We start from the raw sequence: 20,975 nt of genomic DNA, 5'->3' as shown, positions 1-20,975 counted from the left end.
TGTCACTCGCATAAGAGGAAGGGGACCATAAAGCCCACTTAATGTCATTTAAATAATCAATTTTTTAAAAAGTTCAGCCACAATGAGAGCATATGGGGCTGTATTCACAAAGATTCTAAGAATCTTATCTTAGCCTAAAAAATGTTAGTAAGAAAACTTAGTTTTAAAGTGATTTAAAAACATTCTCAGGGCAACTCTGAGCAAGGAGCAGACAAAAATTCTTGATCATTTAGGGGGGAAAAGGAAAAAAAATAACCCTAAGGGTTCCAATAGTTCGTCGCACTGATCCTTGGTGCCCTGGCCCTAAAAAGAATCACTAAATTTCCCTACAATAATACTGGCAGAACTACCAAACCTCGTCACCAAACTCATTCAAATTAACCTCATCAGAAGTCACCCTTTATCATATACCTAAAATCCATCCATCTATCTATTTATCTTCAACCGCTTATCTAGGGCCGCGTCATGGGGGTAGCAGTTCTAAGCAGGGACACCCAGACTTCCCTCTCACCGGACACTTCCTCCAGCTCCTCGGGGGAATCCTGAGGTCCCCAGGCCAGCCCAGAGACATAGTCTCTCCACCGCGTCCTGGGTCTTCTCCTGGGTCTCCTTCCAGTGGGACATGCCCCGAACACCTCCTCAGGGAGGCATCCAGGAGGTATCCAAAACAGATGCCCGAGCCACCTCAGCTCAATGTGAAGGAGCAGCGGCTTTACTCCGAGCTCCTCTCGGGTGACCAAGCTTCTCACCCTATCTCTAAGGGAGCTCCCAGCCACTCTTCGAAGGAAACTAATTTCGGCCACTTGTATTCGCAATCTCATTCTTTCAGTCGCTACCCAGCGCTCATGACCATAAGTGAGGGTAGCAACGTAGATTGACCAGTAAATTGAGAGCTTTGCCTTTTGGTTCAGCTCCTTCTTCACCATGACAGACTGGTACAGTGACCACATTACCACATAAGCTTCATTGTCTCTGTTACTGCTGCTGCTAACAGCATAGTCATAGAAACCTGCTCTAAGTCCCGTAGTAGCAGCACAAAGGCTTTTTATTGTTTTTTTTCAAGAGTAGCTCACAAATGATACCCATTGCGCTGGTGCTAAAAGGGACGCTTCAGCAGATCCACAAAAACATCAGCAGTGCTTCCTTATTGCTCACCAACTTCCAGGTCAATTAGATTTGCCTTTTAGCCTTAACTGATCCAGTAAAACTGCTCTGTAGCCAGCCGATCACACAGTGTTTGTTCTGTGCAGCTTTTAGGCGTGAACATATGTAACACAACACAGTTACACAAAAGTTTGTTGTTTTTTTGCCTCAGCATATAAATCTGTTTTTGAAGTCGGCTATGCATTTATCAAACAGAGCTGTGCACTAGTATCTTCATTGCCTTCAGAAATGTGAAATCAGACGGAACATCTGACCTCACAGAAAGCTGAGTGACAGCAGCTGGAAATCTGCTCCCACACTCCTCTGTGAGTCAACACCCAGCTATTACTATAGTTTTGAGTGCAGACACCTCTGGTGAGCCTCTCTGTGTCCAAGGCTTTTACCCAAACAGCCAGACAATTCAAGAAACCTAAATAACGTTTAGGTGTGCCCCTCATTGTAAACTCTGCATGCTTTCACTACCTGGGGGGTGCCTTGCACTTTAAGAGCTGTTTAAAACCTAAAACCAAGTACTAACCATGAAACAGACCTTTTATAAGATGTTTTAGAATGGTGGGCCGCTGAACTTGACCTAATTTTCCCAAAAACTCTTTCAAACACAGTTCATATAAATATCTCTCTTGTTTTTCTTCTGGCAGAAAAAAAACACAAATGAATTCATCAAGCACTGTAGGGGCTACTTTTAAGCATCAACTTTTCACATCAAAGGAATTTATTTACAAATGTCCTCATTTCTACAATGTTTCAATTTCAGTGAAGGATAATGAAGAATATAGCACATTCCAGTGTGCCCATTAAGGGCCCTGATTCCCACTGCAGACCTCCCATCTCTGTCGTATCTGCAGGTTTCTACTAACTGCACTAATAACACTGAATTTGTGTCTCCATTTACAATGTTACATGTAAAATAAATGTTACATGTAACATAAACATATTATTATTACATCTCAACAACATCACAGTGTATGCTTTAATGTGTTAACAGGTCCAGTTTGAACTAGATGCAATTGGGCTTCTGTCAGACACAGACATATTAAACTGCCTCATTCCTGCAGCTATGAACACACACACACAGTCCCATAACATAGTGCCACTCATCACCAGTAGCTTTCTGAAAACTAGATTGTTTGAATTAATGTAGCTGGGAGGCAAGCCCAAATAGTCATATTTTCCCCGTGGCCTGTAGTTCCGTTTATCCATCATCTCACAATGTTTTGATACAAGTATTGGAGAGCTTCCTGTCGTCGCTCTGATACAGTAAAATTAGGTGCTAATGCTAAAAGTGGCAGACAATTTGAATTTAAAAACTCTATAAGCACTTCATGACCTGTCAAAGGCCACTTCACCTTTGTTTTATCTTTCTTTTTTTTGTTCAAAAAACAGTTTATTCCTTTGTAGCCATGTCGAAAAATAAACTGGGGGCAAAGCTGTTGTAGTTCGACGGGTGTTTACATGCGGCTTTTGTACGCACCTGGACACTGTCCCTGTGAACCCAGAAGTATGACACCGCTAGCAGGATTCGGTAGTCGCATTTGCTAGCCAGATTGGCTAAATCCTCCGAGAGGTGGATCGAAATCTATCAGGATAGATCCGGATTCATGTTGTTCAGACTCAGAAAAGAACTATTTAGATATATCCGGATACGGCCCGACTCGGTCTTGGATGGGTGAGGAAGAAATGTTTCACTTGTGCATGTTACAATGCAAGGACATGTATCATAGTAACAATAAATACAAATGAATAAAAACAACAAAGAGAAAACATCATTCTTTTGTGCAGTTTTGGAGTCGATTTTTTTCACTGATTATAACAAGAAACCCACTGTGAGTAACAAAGAGACATTTATTCTTAAAACCACTGTAGATCCAGACAAAGAATAGCTTTTCATTTCCCACTTAAAGCTTTTGTTCTGTGATCACAGTAACTCTGCAGTGATTGCTGGTTCACCACTGTGCAGCACATGCTGGCTGTACAAATGAATGTATTTCCACATTTTTTGAGTGAGCAAAGAGGCAGCTGCACCGTGTCCTTGATAAATGTTTGGGCTTCAGGGTTGCTGCCTCAGCCTCTGCAAGTAGCTAAAGGTGCTGTGGTGAGTGTATTTATTTCAGACTGTTCTCTGTCTTCATTCTAAATTAAACATTCCCACTCCGTCTCATAAATTCTCTCATGTATCCTCATATTCATGAGTGCAGATTTGAACAGAGCTGCCCCATTCTTTGACTTATTCATGCCCTTCTGCTCAATGTAAAAAGAGGGAATTAAAGGTACAACATGACTTTTTTCCTCATCCCATCAATGTTTTATAAGTTTTACTGTGAACCTGAATGAAGGTCTTGACTGAAACTATCGGCAAACATCAACAAAATGTTAATTGTTGATTTCTGACTGATGCAGATAACCGTTTTGTAATACTGCGGAGGTGACCATGTTTAGCTCTCAGTGTGTGCAAATATGTCTTGACAGAAGCAAAGCAGAAGTTCGCACCAAAGTCAGATTGCGTTTTTCCAAGGTGAAATAATGCACCCTGGTTTACCCGACTATGCGTGTCCACTTTTTTATAACATTAGCTTAAGGATATGAAACTAATTAGACTTCACTATGGCTCTGTTTACAAGCAAGCTCACTGTTGTCGTCAAAGTAAGATGATTAGCTGCCTAGCTAGCATCATGTTAGAAATAGCATTAGTTATGCAGTTTCACCACTTCATTAGTTTGATTGGGTTCTCTTTTATCACTGTCGGGACATATTTATGCAGAAATACAGGAAATTCTAAAGGGTTCACAAACTTTTAAGCAGCACTCTATGTTGGGCTACCTCCATATGTCCCGTTAGCATAAACTTAACCATCTGTGTTATCAGGCAGTGTTATCAACCAAATGTGGAGTTAATTTGTGAGGAGCCTGCCAAAAAGTTCATGACGTTTAAACAATATCTAAATATTTAAATAATAATCTGACCGTTTTCAATACAAGAAGTTTAAGAATAGTCATATTTCATTGTTTTTTTATTCTTATTGTTTATTTTTTATTAATATTTTCACACGCTATGAGCCACGCTATGAGCAGCAGAGCTATAAGTGAGGACTCCAGAACCATGCTGTAGCCTGTGTCTCACCAAATCCAGTCTGTTGTTCATGCTATCTATAGAGCCAGCTTAAACATGCATGAAATTAGGATCAATTTTCACATTTTCACTAACCCCTGACAAATATTCCATAAGTGTTTTTCCCAAATGTACTTCTATTCTTTAAACTGTCTAATATCAAAAACGAACACACTGAATTTGGATTGTCTCTTCATCTGCAGAATCACTTCAGAGGTGTAGGGCCAGAAAAATATTCAATAACCCTGAATATCAAATAGCCTCTTTAGATTTTCACTTCATTTCCTCTGTAATTGAAATCTGATGAGTTCCAATCTCCTGAAACGCTATCATGGCAACCTAATGTCTTCAGCTGCTGAAGATAACTGTGTTTAGTCGTTTCCCCTGTTCCTCACATACAGAAAAATGATGCTGTGAACATGTTAGGCATAACACTCCAAGGAATGGGAGAATTTCAAGGGAATTCCCCTCCACAGCTGCGAATGAAGCAGATGGAAGCAGAGTAAGGAAGCTGAGAGGCATCATTTATCTTCATAAGACCCTCATTCCAGAAGGGTTGGAGGAAGCAGAGGAAACAGAGAGAGGTGGAGGGAGGGGACCGAAAGAGATGTGGGTTATCTGTAAATGTTGCAGACTGAGATATCGGTGCTACTCTGTCTGTCTCTGCTGAGGGAAGGTTGTGTTTGTTGTCAGCTTGTGGTGCGTCTCAGTGGGAATGAGGAGAAAAGCATGTGCACTTGTGAGGAACGGGTGGGATGGAAATGATGGATGACGAAGCAGAATAGGTAGGAAAGAGCAAGGAAACGTGGAATGCATGGCTGGGAACAGATGGAGAGGGAGGGGTAAAGACAGGAAAAAGGGGAAGAATGAAATTCACTTCAGACTTAACTCATCAAAATGCTAAAAATGTGATGTTATCCCATTACTCTACACCTTCTACACCAAAAGTCTGCTGCCATGCTAACAAGGCTGGGAGGTAGTATTCATCTTTGAGCTAATTGCTAACATGCAGTTATCCACATGAACAGCAGTTTTAAAGCTCAAAATAGCAGGCCTGGTCACAGCCATCTTAGCAGTGCCTGGCTCTAAATGATCACATTTACCGATGATGTACTCACAGACCTTGAAACACCTGCATATTATAATCTAGATTATAATCTGTTTGTTCAATCTCCCGCTCCATTTTACCCTCACTCGTGAACGAGACCCAGAGATACACAAACTCCTCCACTTGGGGCAGGAGCCCTCCTCCCACCCGGAGAGGGCAAGCCACCTTTTTCCGGTCGAGAACCATGGCCTCAGACTTGGAGGTGCTGATTCGCATCCCAGCCGCTTCACACTGGGCTGCAAACCGTCCTAGTGCACACTGGAGGTCCTGGCTCGATGAAGCCAACAGGACAACATCATCCGCAAAAAGCAGAGATGAAATCCTGTGGTTCCCAAACCAGACCCCCTCCGGTCCCTCGCTGCACCTAGAAATTCTGTCTATAAAAATTATGAACAGAACCGGTGACAAAGGGCAGCCCTGCCAGAGTCCAACATGCACCGGGAAAAGGTCTAACTTACTGCAATGCGAACCAAACTCCTGCTCTGGTCATACAGGGACCTAACAGCCCTTAACAAAGGGCCACGGACCTCATACTCCCAGAGCACCTCCCACAAAATGCCGCGAGGGACACAGTCAAAGCCTCCAAATCTACAAAACACATGTGGACTGGTTGGGTGAACTCCCAGTAATGCGGTCACTGTACCGGTCTGTCGTGGTGTCGTCAATCTACGTTCCTACTCTCACCTATGGTCATAGAGCTCATGAGCTCTAGAGATAGTGTGAGAAGCTTGGTCACTCGAGAGGAGCTCGGAGTACAGCCACTGCTCCTCCACATTGAGAGGAGTCAGATGAGGTGGCTCGGGAGGTGTTTCGGGCATGTCCCACTAGGAGGAGACCGAGGGGAAGACCCAGGACGCGGTGGAGAGACTATGTCTCTCGACTGGCCTGGGAATGCTTCGGGATTCCCCCAGAGGATCTGGAGGAAGTGTCTGGTGAGAGGGAAGTCTGGGTGTCCCTGCTTAGACTGCTGCCCCTGCGACCCAGCCCCAGATAAGCGGTAGAAAATGGATGGATGGATGGATGGATGGATGGATAATCTGACATCAGAGTACTGACCAGCATGATTTGTTGGCGCAGTAGTGATGCTGCGGTTGTCAACATATAGTATAGTGATTTATTTCAATCAATACTTTGACAAACACAGCCACCGCATGTGGTGGTGTGATGCCATGTGGGCACATTCACTCAGAATGTATACATAACTTATGTTGACTAAAAACTGTATGCAGTATACACACTGCATGTTTGGCAAATGATAGCTTTAGAGGGGCTGCACAGAATGTTTCTAGCTTCAGAGTTCTCAGCATGCATCTCCTGTAGGCACCAATGATTTGTTTTTCGGTGTGATTCTCAGAATTTTCATGCAAGTGGGTATTAAACACCACGGGCTAAAAATCCTGACATATATTATACATCTGCCCGTACAGCAGCTTATGTGGAACAAGCTTCCATATTTGTGCTTTTCAGACCCAGTACTCCCATACGGGAGATGAAGGATCTAGCAGTTGGCCAAGGGGTAATCCCCACCTCCCAGACAAGTAGGATATTTAGGCTTACAACTCTTCAGGCAGTGCTGCCCTTCTACCTGGGAAAGGCTTTTTCCTCGCCTGTCAGTTTGCTGCTGTGAGCCCCAGTGACTACTAAGAAGGGGAGCGGGGGCAGTCTAATCAGGAGACCATGGGTGATGGGAGACAAGAGCGTGCTCCGAATAAAACCAGGTTCAAAGCAACTGCCGTCACAGGCAGGAAAAAGATCGGAGAGAGAGAGGCATAAGGGGGAAAGTAGTGGGTGAGATTTTAGTGACAGGAAATGAATAGGAACAATAAGAACAGAGAGACAAAAATGATAGAAGAATAGAAAAGAGAGGGAGAGAAGATCCCTCATCAGCTCCACCACCTACACACAGTCTGTTGATAAGAGTTTAATTAAAGATCAGGGAGGGTGAGCAAGCAAAGGAGGAAAGATGAAAGCAAAACAAAACATTTAATATTGGTACAGCAGGGTGTCATTTGATACAATCATGTAGAGCTGTCACCCCTGTTTATTTGCGGTTTTATCCAGTGTCTCCACCTGCTTTGTTCTGTAGAGGGTCACGAGGACCAGCTGTCAGTGGGTTCGAGGCAGGGTACATCCTGGACAGGTCACCAGTCTATCATAGGGCGCACAGGCACAATGCTTACAGCCGCTTTAATATTCCTTAGTGCCTTTTACTTTGGTCAAACCAAAAACCTGCCATCTTTTTCTGTGATGGCCCACGTCTAAACTAAACTCCCATACCTGACACCAGAGCTGAAGAGCAGTGAACTACCAGCATCACATTTCATGGTACTTTGGCAGCCTTTTGTGTGTCTGCTGTGCCCATGTTGACAGAACCTTTAAGGTGAGCGGTGCATCAAATCCGATCATCCTATATTAGAGTGTAGGGCTCCATCTAGTGGAGGTTTAAGGAAACAAAAACAATCTGCTGCACGTCTCTCACCTCCTAAAATGTAGCACATGCTATTGTAGCATGTTTTAACAAAGCATTTTAGATAGATCATATTCCTACACAGTTATGCCATCTGAAGTAGACTGATCCTAGAGTCAAGTTTGTCCTTTTATTCTCCACACGCAGCATTAAGATATGCTTGATATAGAATGATAAAAACAGCCAACAAGATAATAAGAAGGTGACATGAATATGCTAAAGTCATTGCAACAAAAAAAGAAGAAAAGCTTAAAGTTAACTGCCTTTGACCTGAAATTTCCACCAGAGGGAGGAGTTGCTCCGTGGAGGCTCCCTGGTCTCACTCCTGGCATCCAGGCCTGAGTCATGCCCTCTTATGCAACTTTACGATGCTCTGTGAGTTTTAAGCTGCACAGTCCATTAACACAAGAACCATATGCCAGTGCCAGATTTAGCACATATCTCATTACACATTATAAAATTATATGAGGGCTGTGGCGTGTGGAGTATGCACACAGTTCCCCCACTGAGCTTTCCCACACTTTCTCTAGATATGTTGATGATAATCGAAACTCAGGTTTCTCAGCTGTTATTTTAAAAGTAACACACACACACACACACACACACACCTTTTTTTCCTGTCACACACATAAAGGAGGTTCCCATAACTTTTCCGCTGCAGCAGCAGAGACCAGCTTAATGACCCTGTCACCACCACTTGCACTCTTTCTTCCTTCTTTTTCTCTCAAGACACAACTTTCCTCCACTTCCTCAAGTCTCGGTTTCATGCTCCCATTCGGATAATTACACTGGAATTATATTATGTAACATGCACTTCTTCACGTCTGTCCATATGTATTTATGTATTTTAAAATATATGACCTTAGTATCGTGTAATTTGGTTCCATGTGACCTTAAAGCGGTATGGGCTGAAGCACCAGCAGTCTTGTTTTTGTGTGAAATACCATCCTGCCAGACTGAGAGGAACCCCATCGCGGAGGACCAGACCAGTCAGCGGTATGGGCTGAAGCACCAGCAGTCTTGTTTTTGTGTGAAATACCATCCTGCCAGACTGAGAGGAACCCCATCGCGGAGGACCAGACCAGTCAGCGGGGAACTTGCTCACTCCTCCTCTTGCAAAAACAAACTCTCTTACCATAAAACACCTGTCACCACCCACCCCCACCCATTCCACACACACACACACACCACTCTTTTACCTAGTTTTATGTTGTTCTTTGTTCCTTCCTGTTTTCCCACATCAGCCTTTTCTCATAAAGCTGTGTGTCCTTGAGGTTTTTGTGTATCATGTTGCACCCGGTTCGTACCTCTCAGCCACGTGGGAGAAACAGCACAATCTCAGGCCGCTCCTCTTCTGTCATCAAATTGTTTTCTTAGTTTGTGTATTGTGTTGTTTAATATTCTTATCACTCTTAGTGCATCTCATTACTGTTACTCCCTTAGGGACAGCAGTCAGATACAGGAAGACTTCACACTGTACTACACACCAAAAAAACAAGTTTACTTAAGTTTACAACTGTTCTTGTGAAGATACGATCTTAGTACAGGGGGTCAGCAGATAAATCTGAGGAGCTGTCAGATGATTAATGGGACACAGGAGAAAAAAGTTCAGATGCACAAAGCTGGTTTTCACTTACTTTAGAGAGAAACAGATTATTCGGTGCGGCTATCTGAGCCTGGCTTTGTGTGAAAATGTACAACTAGGCGTTAATAAGCGTGTTAAATGTTGTGTTAAGTCATCTTTTTAAAAGTAACACAATGCACTGTTGGCAGATGTATTAGACCTGCAGTATTGTTACAAACTTGTATTTGATCCTTAAAATGTTGGTGCCTTAGATGTATTTATTCATCTGCTATATAATATACATGACATTATTTTTTAAATACTTTAATAGCAATTGGTTTGTGGTGAATGAATCAAGGGTGATTAATGTAAACATGAGGTAGTTAAAAGGTTAAACTAAGTGTAGGAGCCATATTTGTGGGTTAGTTACTGTAATTGCTTTTTGATAATATTTTGACAGTTAAATTTAAAAAAAATTCTTTAATACATTATTGTACTTTTCAGATCCTTAGTGGACTTTCATGCCTGCTTCTTGGTTAAGTTACAGTAATTTAATCAGTTGAAGGACATTCATAACTGCTTGAAGAACAATGCAAACACAACAGAAACCACCACAAATGTCACACAGATAAACACTTACACAAAGTAAATTATTTTCCTGGTCTCCTTCTTCACGCAGCATTAGTTTCACATCTCTCTCAAACAGAACCATCTCTGATTGTCTGTGGTTCAGCATCAGTGGAGAAGCCAAAAACAGAAGCAGTTCCAGGACCTGCAGAGCTCCCTCTGTACCATGACCATGGCAGGATTAAAATAGATGGGCCGTGACTTTGTCTCTTTGGTCGCACCATTAGAGTTAAGACGTACAGTTTCCTGACGTGGTTTCCTTTTTTTAAAATTCAGAGTCACTCAGTCATGCATTAGAGGCTGGAATCATGTCACATGGCATCATAGAAAAAGGTGCTTACATTTGTATTGTTTTTGAACAGGGATAGAGCATAAACATGTATATTTAGAGAGAGCTCAAATTCAAGTGTGAAGTCTGACGCAAACAAAATCTGAAATGAAACAGGCCTTTGTAGAATTAGTCATTACCTGTTGAGTTAGGTGGACTAATTCAGCAGAATAAAGTTTTCCCAGCCCTTCCTAATAACATAATAACAGCCCCCGAGAGAAGGCATGTGATATATTTAAGCTTTTTATGTCTGAGCCAGATTTTTACATAGACGTTCATAGCAGGATCCTGACTTTTAAAACCTCTGACTATCACATTTCTTTCATCAAAAGAGGTCTGTGTGTTAGGGCAGGTGTGGCTGCAAACCTGTGGTTGAAAAAAAAGACAGCAGGAGGAGGAGGTGGTGGTGGAGGAGGAGGAGGAGGAGGAGGAGGCCAGGCCTCATATGTTCTGCCCTTAAAACAATAATCCTGCTTTCAACCTGGACTTGGCCATTCTTTCCAAGTGATCATATCCTCATCATTCTCATGTCAGCACCATGTGGTTAGAAATAATAGTCAGCCCCACCTGAATTCAAGATGAAGCATTCAGAGAGCAAAACATTCAAACCTTTAAAAAACTCTGGAAACAGTTTTCTTAGCCTGTGATGGACAAAGACAAGTGTGTTCATTTTCTCTCACAACTGCTATTATCTTACTGTTTACCTAATTCTCTGCACTTTCATTTTCTGCGTTGGCACCTACGTTGGTCTGGAAAAACAGAAGAAATTCCTCCCCTCCTTTTCTTCTTCTCCTCTGAAGGTGGAGGTCTTATTAATGCCGCCTGGCCCAGCTGAATATATTTACTTAGTGTTAGGAGAGTGGTGGCCACAAAAGCAGGAATGTGTCTAAGTGTGACATGAAAGCAGCTCTTACGTTTTAATTTTTTAAACTCATAAAACAAATATAGAGCGGGCCCTGCACATTTTTATGAATGGCTGCATTCATTCCAAAAACACGCCCACTAATCAGCGCGCTGCCCCTGTTTAAGCCACGCCCCCTTCGGGAGGGGCTGGGTCGAGATTGGTTAGAAGTACACAGAGGGGCGGGGCCTCGCGGAGGCTCGCAGCGGGTATAAATTAAGAGTTTAGACACTTGCCTCTGCAGGAAAAAAAGGACTCAGGTCCGAAGTGGTGAGACTGAAACTCAGCAGGGAGCTATTTAAGACGAACATCAGTCTGTGGATTGTTGTTTTTAAGTTTATTTGTACTTCATGAAACATTAAATCCAGGATAATCATGACTTTTATGATCTACCTGCTTGTACTGACAACAGCTGTCATCACACAGGTAAGACACTTTTTTCCTCCTGGGGGTCAAAAGTTATAGTTAAAGGTCACTTTAATGTGTTAATATCTGTTGTTGCTTTCAAACTTTGACCTGTATGGAATAAACAGCAGAATCGTTTACAGGTTTATTTACAGGTTTAACATAGTTAAAGACAAAGTTAAAATAAAAATGGAAATCCAGTTGTAGGTGTGGTTGTCCCTGCTTACATAATAATGAACACACATCTCCTAAAGTTGGCTGCGTCTGCTGGTAATCAGCGTGTCTACTCATGTTGACTTTTCAAAAAGTGCACAGTGGCATGTTGATTCCTACAAACTGGAACAAGTTTTCTCTGGTGCTGAGCCATGACTCAAGTCATGAGCCAGGAGGGGACTGGGTGCAAACCCTGAGCTGTGTAGACATTTAGAGATGACTTGGCCAGGCCAGCAGGGACTTTACTTAGCCACAAGCAGAGCCATATAGCTTCTGTTGTTTGTCTGTGAATGACTTCAAAATCAGTCACAAACACAGATAATACAGAATCACAAATGAAAGAGCTTATCTCACACTTTGATGTTCAAACTCTGTAGATGGTGCTCTGGATGCTCTATACTCAATACTTTCATAAAATGTTGCATGACTGAAAAAGAATAAAACACTTTTGTTGTTTTCTGACTCCTCCAGGTGACGGCTGGCTGCCCGGCTGTGTGCGTATGTCCTGCAGAGCCCCTGGTTTGCCCTCCAGGTGTAAGTGCAGTGGCAGATCGATGTGGCTGCTGCAAGGTGTGCGCTGCGCAGCTGAACCAGGACTGCAGCCCCATGAGGCCTTGCGACCACCACAAAGGACTGGAGTGTAATTACGGCAACGACGTGACCATGGCCTGGGGCATCTGTCGAGGTGAGGGTGCAGGGAAGGAAATAGCTCCCATCTGCAGCTCTGTGACAGCTATTGTGATGAGCTATAAAAGCCTTTGCAGCTCAGTGATGAAGCAACATGTAACGCTGCACTTCCGGAGACAGCACTGGGGGCATTTTAATGGGTAGATGTTTATGACAGCAGGGGTGGGGGGCAGGCTTCAGAGATAAAATTACCCATTCCATGTGCTGGTGCTGTCCCACAAACTATGAATAGCAGGTTTTTCCTTGCATTGGAGACAAGGAGTCTGACACTTCCTGTTTCCTTGTTCCCTCCTCTTATATTTGTGTGTTGTCTTAAACACAATGTCCTGTTGATGTCAGCAGAAACCTCAGCTGCTTGTCCCAGATACCTGCAGTGGCACCTTGCTTGGCGCCTTAAGAAACTGATCCCTCTGCACTGAGCCACAGTTGTATTTAACATTTCTCCTCAGTCACTAATTTGATATTTGTGTGTGTCTATTTTCAGCAAAATCAGAGGGACGCACGTGTGAGTACAACGGCAGAATCTACCAGAATGGCGAGAGCTTCCGTGCTGGCTGTAAACACCAGTGTACCTGCATCGACGGCGCTGTTGGCTGTGCTCCTCTCTGTAACAACAAACTCCCGCCAGCTTCACCCTCCTGCCCGTACCCTCGTCTGGTCAGGATACCTGGGCAGTGTTGCTTCACTGTCGACTGCCATACAGACACATGGCGTCTCCCGCCCAAACATCAGGTTGTCTAAGAGCAGGACTCTTTATCTTTTGTTTTATATAATTCAATCTTACTTTGAGAACATTGAACTGTCCTCTCCTGGCACTGCTCTTTTTATTATTAAGAGCTGTAGAATACCTTCTGATCTGACCGACCCCCCTCCCCTCTCTACTAACCTCTTCACAATCAGGGCACTATGGTGATAACACAGTAAAAACATTGTCAATAGATAGTCATAGGCATGACAGAAATGATCCTTACCTTATCTTACCTCTTATCACAGGTGCCTCCACCACAGCTGCACTTGCCAAGACCTCGGCAAAATCCTGCACCGCACCAGCCTGAAAATGAGCTCGCCAACAAGCTCACAGATGTCCAGAAAACCAGCAGCTGGGAGGGTGAACACGGCTACAAACACCTGTCTGGTAAGGGAAAAATAATTCTGTTTTTTAAATGGTAAATAAACGGAGCATTTTAGATGTGGAATTCAGCTTCATTTGAAGACTTAGGGTATAAGATTTGCTGTGCTAAAACATAAAACATACACAACTTGTGAGTTCCATGCCCCAGACTTTTGTTGGAGCAAGTCCAAGCATGCCCATGGTCCATAGTCCAGATGAGTGACATTGGTCATGATGGAGCAGTGTAGCATGTTAATATCCTGTCAATTACTCCCTTGTAAATCATATATTGTCTGATATGTTTCTTCCTGTCATCAAAATTGTATTACTCTCCAGATCTATGCTGTAACTACTAGTCTGACTTCTGACGAGTCTAATTGATTTTTTTTTTCTGTCACATGTCAGTGTGGAACCCACTGAAGGAGGAGGAGGAAAAGAAGAAGTGTCCTGTGCAGACCACTGATTGGTCCCAGTGCTCCCGCAGCTGTGGGATGGGAATCTCCTCACGCATCACCATCAAGAACCCACAGTGCAAGCTGGAGAGGGAGACGAGGATCTGTACCATACGGCCGTGCCACGGCCTGACTGTCCCAGCCAAGGTGAGGCAGACTGAGCATGGAGAGAGAGAAAGAGAGGGCATAGGTCAAGATGGCTTCTAACTTATCTTTTACACCTTGTTACATTGAGATAAGACTTCATGTGATTATTTCAGCTGTTATCCGTCCGTATCTGACAGTATATGTAAAAAAAAACAATAACTGTTTATTTCCATCCTTTAAGAGAGGAGGCTGAAAACATCAAACCTGTGCCCTGCAAAGAATGAAAAATTAGACGTTCAGGACCTGAGTAAATATGCTCTTAGCAGTAAAGCCATCTTTATCCTGAGCTTAAGAATAGAGATTATCTTCGCAGTATTTTCGGGAAGCTCTACATCCAGTGGGAACCGGGGCAGTGCTGATTTACACGGCAGTGTTTTGGTGGCAGGCAGGCGCCTTTTTAAATATAGTTTCCCAACCCCCCCCATCCCACCCCCGGCATTCCTGCCAAGCAACTATCCATAGCTAGGCCCTGTCTGTGTACTCAGGGTCCAGGGAAGTGGTGTGTCTATATTAATCCTCCGTGTTGGACACTAAGAGCTCTTTTCTTTGCTCTACTGAGTCAAAGGCTCCGGTGCCAAGAACGATCATAGGTGTCAGTGTATTTAACAGGAAATGTTTTTAATCTTAAAATGAATCACTTAAATCTGAACTAATCCCTCTATGAGTCCCTGTTTTGGAATAACAAGTGGAAGGTCTGGTCCTACTAATGTGAAATTAATGAGTTTGAGAGTAAAGCTGCTTAAATCTGCTGTTATGCAGGGCGACTAGACATAAAAGTCAAAGCTTATTAGATTTTTTTTTCCATCTTGTTTGGATGAGTTTTGCCACTGAAGCCGATTTGGAACAATGCTTATTATTATTCAGATTATGACCCTCATCTGTTCATCTTTATAATCCAACCCCAGAAAGGGAGGAGCTGCTCCCCAACACAGAAAGCCCCAGAACCCATCCACCTGACGTACGGGGAGTGTGTGAGCGCACGCCTCTACCGGCCTAACTACTGCGGCTTGTGCACAGACGGGCGGTGCTGCTCGCCACGTCGCACTCGCACTGTACCTGTGACCTTTGTGTGCCCCGACGGCGAGCGCTTCCAGAGGTCAGCCATGCTGATCCAGTCGTGTAAATGCAGCGATGATTGCGGCCACCTCAATGAAGTGGTCCTTCCTCCACAGCACTGGATGTATGGAGACACACACAAGTTCATAGACTAGGAGGATTTGTTGAAGTTTCTGCGACAAGGTCAGCTTTTTTATAAAGAAGCAGGACTCTTCAAGACGAGGGGCCAATTTTCTCATCTGGCTCCAAGTAAGCGAAGACCGCGGGCAGGAAGCAACGCCTTGGTATTAATCATACAGGCAACCCATATTGTAATATGTGTGAGCGGAGTGGATCGTACTGTACACTTGCCTGCTCCTGTTCAAACTGACATGGGACCTAAATTATGGCCCTGAAAAAGCCCAGACTTCCTGCGTGCTGGACTGATTGCTGGTTCAAGCGTGAAGGATTTGAGACTTTCAGATGAGACTGAGAGGAGAAACACTACCAAAGCAACAGAGCACTTTATTTAGCACTGAAACATGGCACCTCACCCTCATCCTAGCTTCACCTATTGTAGTGGAAAATCCTTTATGTCCCATAATGCACTTTGACTACTCATCACATCCAGCCAAAGAACAAGTTTTGTAGTTAACACCAGGTGTGATGGTGGGTCTGCAAATGTAAACTACACTTTTTTTTGTGCCTTTTTCTTACAACACAAATGTGTACTGCCATTTAAACACCTGAACAAATGGCACTGCTTCCTATAACTTGGACTGTTGGATATGGGAGCCCTGTCTGGACCTGATGAGAACTCAGTGAACACTTAACCTGTGATGACTAATTTCATGTTATTGCATTAAATGCAGTGTAGAGAAATGTCATACAAAAACATTTTTAGCTGGATCACATGTATTCTGTGTGTACATTGTTTTTAATCCAAGTATGTATTATTGTTGAATCTATGGATTGAGACACTACAGTGTGGCCAGGATTTCTGTGGCGGTCCATCCATGTGATAAAACTGGCTCCTAAGCTCAAGTTTCATGTGAGCGATTTATTTTAACTCAACTTGTGCAGTTTCATATTATGCTTCTTGGCAACCAGGTCAGTCACCATTTGTTTGAGAAAACAGCGCCCTCTGCCTGTGAGTATAATTACCAACAGCCAGGAGCTGAATTAGGAAGTAATTATCTATATATAAACATACTGCAAAATTAAATACAACACCCATAAATAAGGTATACAAAGTTTATTTCTTTAACCCAAACAATATATCAATGGTTTTAACAAGGAAAACACTAAAACAAGCACCCCGCACTGACGTGAGAAAATAAAAATGCATTATCATTAACTTGCCTACTTATGTTGCGAGGGGGCACGTTAAAATAAATGTTTCAGGATCTTTTTTTCTTCCACCAAAATACAGCAACAACAAGGGTCAACACACACCAGTCTTCACTGGAAGGACACTTCACACTCATCTGGACTGTTCAACTGCAGAGAGAGAAAGAAAGGGGCTTTAAACATGTAGACATGTAACAGATCTGTGTTAGCTATCTAAAAATGTCAAGTTAACTAGTGTTTTTAAGCCAGTTCCTGTATTTACCCCTAAAAATGTTAATGACCATGACATACTATGCATATGGTGTAAACCATCATGATTATTCATAATAGGCACTGCTTGGCCAGAAATGGAAGTGACAGGGAAACTTACTGTATGAGGAGATGTCGATCTCCTCTGGTAGCTCTGCTACATTGACCTCAAAGCGGTCTTGGACCTCATTGAGGGTCTTGGCATCAGTCTCGTCTGACACAAATGTGATGGCCAGCCCTTTGGTACCAAACCTGCCAGCACGGGCCACCTAAGGTGAAGAGAAGTTCAAATGGTTTGCTTAAGAGAAAGAGATTTTATTTCACTGCCTACAAGTCTACAAAAACTTTTTAAAAAGGTATGAAATTGAAGTTCTTAATAAAAATATTTCCTAGACACATGCACAATGATTCAGCTGGTCCTTGCATTTTGATAAAAGCTGCAGTTTCCAATCTAGAAATAAAATTACGCTGGTAAATCATATTATAGCTGAACTCACTCTGTGAAGGTATGTGTCAGAATCCTCTGGCATGTCGTAGTTGAAGACGATGTTGACTCGCTCAATGTCCATCCCTCGGCCAAACAGGTTGGTGGCCACTAGGATCCGCCGCTGGAAGTCTTTGAACTGCTGATATCGGGATAACCTGCATGACATTAGAGACCACAGGAATACTATCAAATCTGGCAGTCTCTTATCTCCCCAAAACAAATTACAGTGACAGTCACAGGTGTTAGGTGTGAAGCAGCAGCTACCTCTCTTCCTGCGCCATGCCCCTGTGGATGGCAATCGCAGGAAAGTTCTGCTCCACCAGTAGCTGAGACAGAGCAACGCAGCGATGCACCGACTTCACAAAAATCACCACCTGCCAGGAAGCGAAAGAAATACTGAGACCTGTGCGTCTGCACGAAAGGCTGCAGGTGTGTGCTATGGATTTAAAACACCCCCATCACTACAACCATGTCTGACACTGAGTGAACTATACCTGGTTAAACTCAAGCACATCGAGCAAGTCAAACAGCTTTCGGTTCTTCTCGCTGTCCTTTAACTTGCAGTAATACTGCTGTAAGCCATGGAGTGTCAGTTTGGTCTCATCATCCACAAACACCTCCATGGGCTGCACAGGAAGGAGGAAAAGGACCAACATTAAGTTAGCAAGTTAACATTAGGTATCTGAATTGTATTTAGTTACATCAGCAGTGATTGCAGTTGGTTTATTCAGAAAAATCAGTCTCCTAAAAGTCTAAACAAACTACTATACATGTATTTGTTAGTGCACAGCGGTTGTGATTTGTAAGTGATTGAGTAGATGATAACTCACATCCTGCATGAACTTGCGGCAGACGGGGCGGATCTCCTTGCTGAGAGTTGCACTGAACATCATAACTTGCTTCTCATGGGGTGTCAGTCTGAAAATTTCCTGGACGTCAGACCTCATGTCTGTACACGTAGGAAAAAACAACAAGGAATTCTTTATGCTACATTTGCAAAGCTGAATTCTATAAACAAGTGTAGAGTGTGCCTGTATAGAAATATTCACTGACTGTCTTCCCTGTCCCACAGGCTACCTGTTTTAACAAAGCAACTATAAATGGCTTTTGTTCCACTCACCCAGCTGCTCCAGCATCTTATCGCACTCATCCAGCACAAAGTGTTTGATGTTCTTCACGCTGAGAGTCTTGTTACGGATGAGGGCCAGTGTACGTCCTGGAGTTCCTACGACAATGTGAGGGCAGTTCTTTTTCAGCACCTCCTCGTCCTTCTTGATGGCCATTCCACCAAAGAACACAGACACCTTGACAGTAGGCATGTATTTGGAGAAGCGCTCGTACTCTTTGCTGATCTGGAAGGCCAACTCTCGTGTATGGCACATAACAAGGACGGACACCTGGTACACACAGGAAAAGTGGAGAGTGCCGTTTATTAAGTAGGGACTTAAGAAAGAAGAGTAGAAATACCTGTTGACAGCCAGAACAAACTCAGTGGGAGCATAGGTTTACCTTACAGGATGTACCAGTACTACAGCCTACACCAGCCAATTAGCATTAGCAGAAATACATAGAGAGTATGACGAACTTGTACCACAAAGGACCAGCTCACCTGCCCATCCACAGGTTCTATCTGCTGCAGTGTGGCAAGCACAAACACAGCCGTCTTTCCCATTCCAGACTTGGCCTGACACAGGATATCCATGCCCAGGATAGCCTGAGGAATACACTCATGCTGAACTGGAAAAACAAACAAAGAGCAATAAGTGAGTGAAAGTTTCAAACACTGCTGTTGCTTAATGTACATGACCAGAATATAATCAGGATTAAATCCAGGAGTAAAACAATCCTAAACGGGTGTTACCTTCAGAGGGATGCTCAAAACCACAGTCAACAATGGCACGGAGCAGCTCTGGTTTCAGGAGAAAGTCTCTGAATCCTGAGCTGTGGATGGAGACATAGGACCCCTTCACCTCTTTCTTATTTGCAGCGGTACCACTGTCATGGGCTCCCTGAGGCTCCTCGTCCTCTTCGTAGTCCAGAAGTTCATTATCAACGTCATTCTCTGCCATCTATATAAGGAAGGGAGGAATCCACAGGATACACGGAGGCTATGTATTACATCTCTTAAACAGAGCAGAAGCATTTGTATTTCATACTATGGTCTTACATGTTTATTATATTCTCCGTTTTCTCATTTTATAATTAATGTTGACTAATATATTTGTGTTGCAATGTAAACGATTTAAGCTATAAATTGCCCCTGTGTAAGGAATATACTCACTTTATCTGAACTCTACATCAGCAGTTCCGTAAATTTCCAAAGTTCCAAAGGGTCACTTGGCCAATGTTAGCTAACTTAAGTTTATAGCAAAACGCATGCATTTTTGGTAAGATAGCTAAGATTAGCCGCCATGTGCTTAATGATCAATGGCCAATGTGATAAATGTCTGCTATTGCCAGAAATCTAACTCAAGACGATAAATAAGACGGTAAATCAGACAAGTGTGTAACCCAGCAGCGTAGTCATAAACAATGGAGTCATCCTTCTTCATTCATTCCGGCTAGTTAGCAAGCTAGCAGTAACAATTTAATCTGTCTTACAAACTCTTCTAACAAACCGTTAAATATTACAGTTAGTTCGAGGGAGCGTGTACCTAGAAACGAAACTCAGTCATTGCTTAAAGATCTAAATAAAGCCGATTGTGTACTTCAACCCAAAACTGGCTAAACGAAAGCCAAGCTAATGTCAGTGCGGTTAGCGTGTTAGCTACCAAAGCAAGGTTCAATTCCATAAATGTAGGTAGTGTCACAAAGTATTCACAACATATGTCTATTGTTACAAACCACATTTGCAAACTCTTTGGAATGGTGTAAGAAGCATAAAGCCACTACGTGCTCACCTTGATGTGATGCTTTATATTCCGCGGCTGTCAATGTGCGTAATGCTATCAAGCTAGCAAGTAGCGATTCACGGCAGAGAGCACACGCCACACGTATGCTGCGTTCAGGTACATATAGGAACCATTTCCAGCGTTCTTCTACGGAAGTATATTAGGACTTTCTATCACGCAGAGATATTTTAAACATTAATAATGTTTTGCTGTCCAGACACTGCTCTGTTTGAATTATCATTGTGGCATTTGACTACATAAAACCTCATCCATGTATTCTGTGCTTCTATTGAATAAAAAACGGCTTAGACACATTATAGACCCTTCTTGTCACAACGCTTTTCTCTTACCTTTCTTCTTTTAACCATCTTCTTTATTCTACTTTTCATTCATAGCTTTTACTCTAGGCTACGTTTCACATAAAGGCGAGATTTATATACAGATGGAGCTGTACTTGATATTTCCCATGTTTTGGGACAACACTTTAAGGCATCAGTAGCAAAGCATTTGCTGTAACTGGTCAGATTCACACACAGCCAGATAAAGTATCTATAATATTTCCACCATGATGGTGAGCACTGTCATTATTTGCTGCTAAGAGCGTGAGAAGCTGCAGTATCTGTTTTGTTGATAAGTATCTGTCCAAATACAGACATCATTAAATGTACATCATCAGTATGTTTC

General features: G+C 42.9%; 2 protein-coding genes across 2 annotated transcripts; one reads left to right on the top strand and one right to left on the bottom strand.

Moving 5' to 3' along the window:
* The first annotated feature begins 11,510 nt into the window (after positions 1–11,510).
* LOC114433686 (protein CYR61-like) lies at positions 11,511–16,358 on the top strand. The gene is made up of 6 exons (XM_028402336.1): positions 11,511–11,690; positions 12,354–12,567; positions 13,054–13,301; positions 13,563–13,704; positions 14,086–14,279; positions 15,185–16,358. The coding sequence occupies exons 1-6, from the start codon at positions 11,640–11,642 to the stop codon at positions 15,488–15,490; spliced, it is 1,155 nt and encodes a 384-aa protein (XP_028258137.1). The 5' UTR covers positions 11,511–11,639; the 3' UTR covers positions 15,491–16,358.
* Positions 16,359–16,554: 196 nt separating this feature from the next.
* On the bottom strand, positions 16,555–20,389 carry LOC114433676 (ATP-dependent RNA helicase DDX39A-like). The gene is made up of 10 exons (XM_028402325.1): positions 20,301–20,389; positions 19,262–19,469; positions 19,010–19,137; positions 18,521–18,797; positions 18,231–18,349; positions 17,895–18,026; positions 17,665–17,774; positions 17,411–17,555; positions 17,035–17,182; positions 16,555–16,814 (listed from the first exon to the last, which is right to left on the bottom strand). Exons 2-10 carry the CDS (start codon positions 19,467–19,469, stop codon positions 16,798–16,800), a joined length of 1,284 nt encoding a protein of 427 aa, XP_028258126.1. The 5' UTR covers positions 20,301–20,389; the 3' UTR covers positions 16,555–16,797.
* Between the last annotated feature and the right edge of the window lie 586 nt (positions 20,390–20,975).

Source organism: Parambassis ranga, chromosome 1 (genome assembly GCF_900634625.1).
Source record: "Parambassis ranga chromosome 1, fParRan2.1, whole genome shotgun sequence".
Lineage (NCBI taxonomy): Eukaryota > Metazoa > Chordata > Actinopteri > Ambassidae > Parambassis > Parambassis ranga.
Note: the sequence above shows the minus strand (reverse complement) of the source record. Positions and strands in the feature narration are given on the sequence as shown.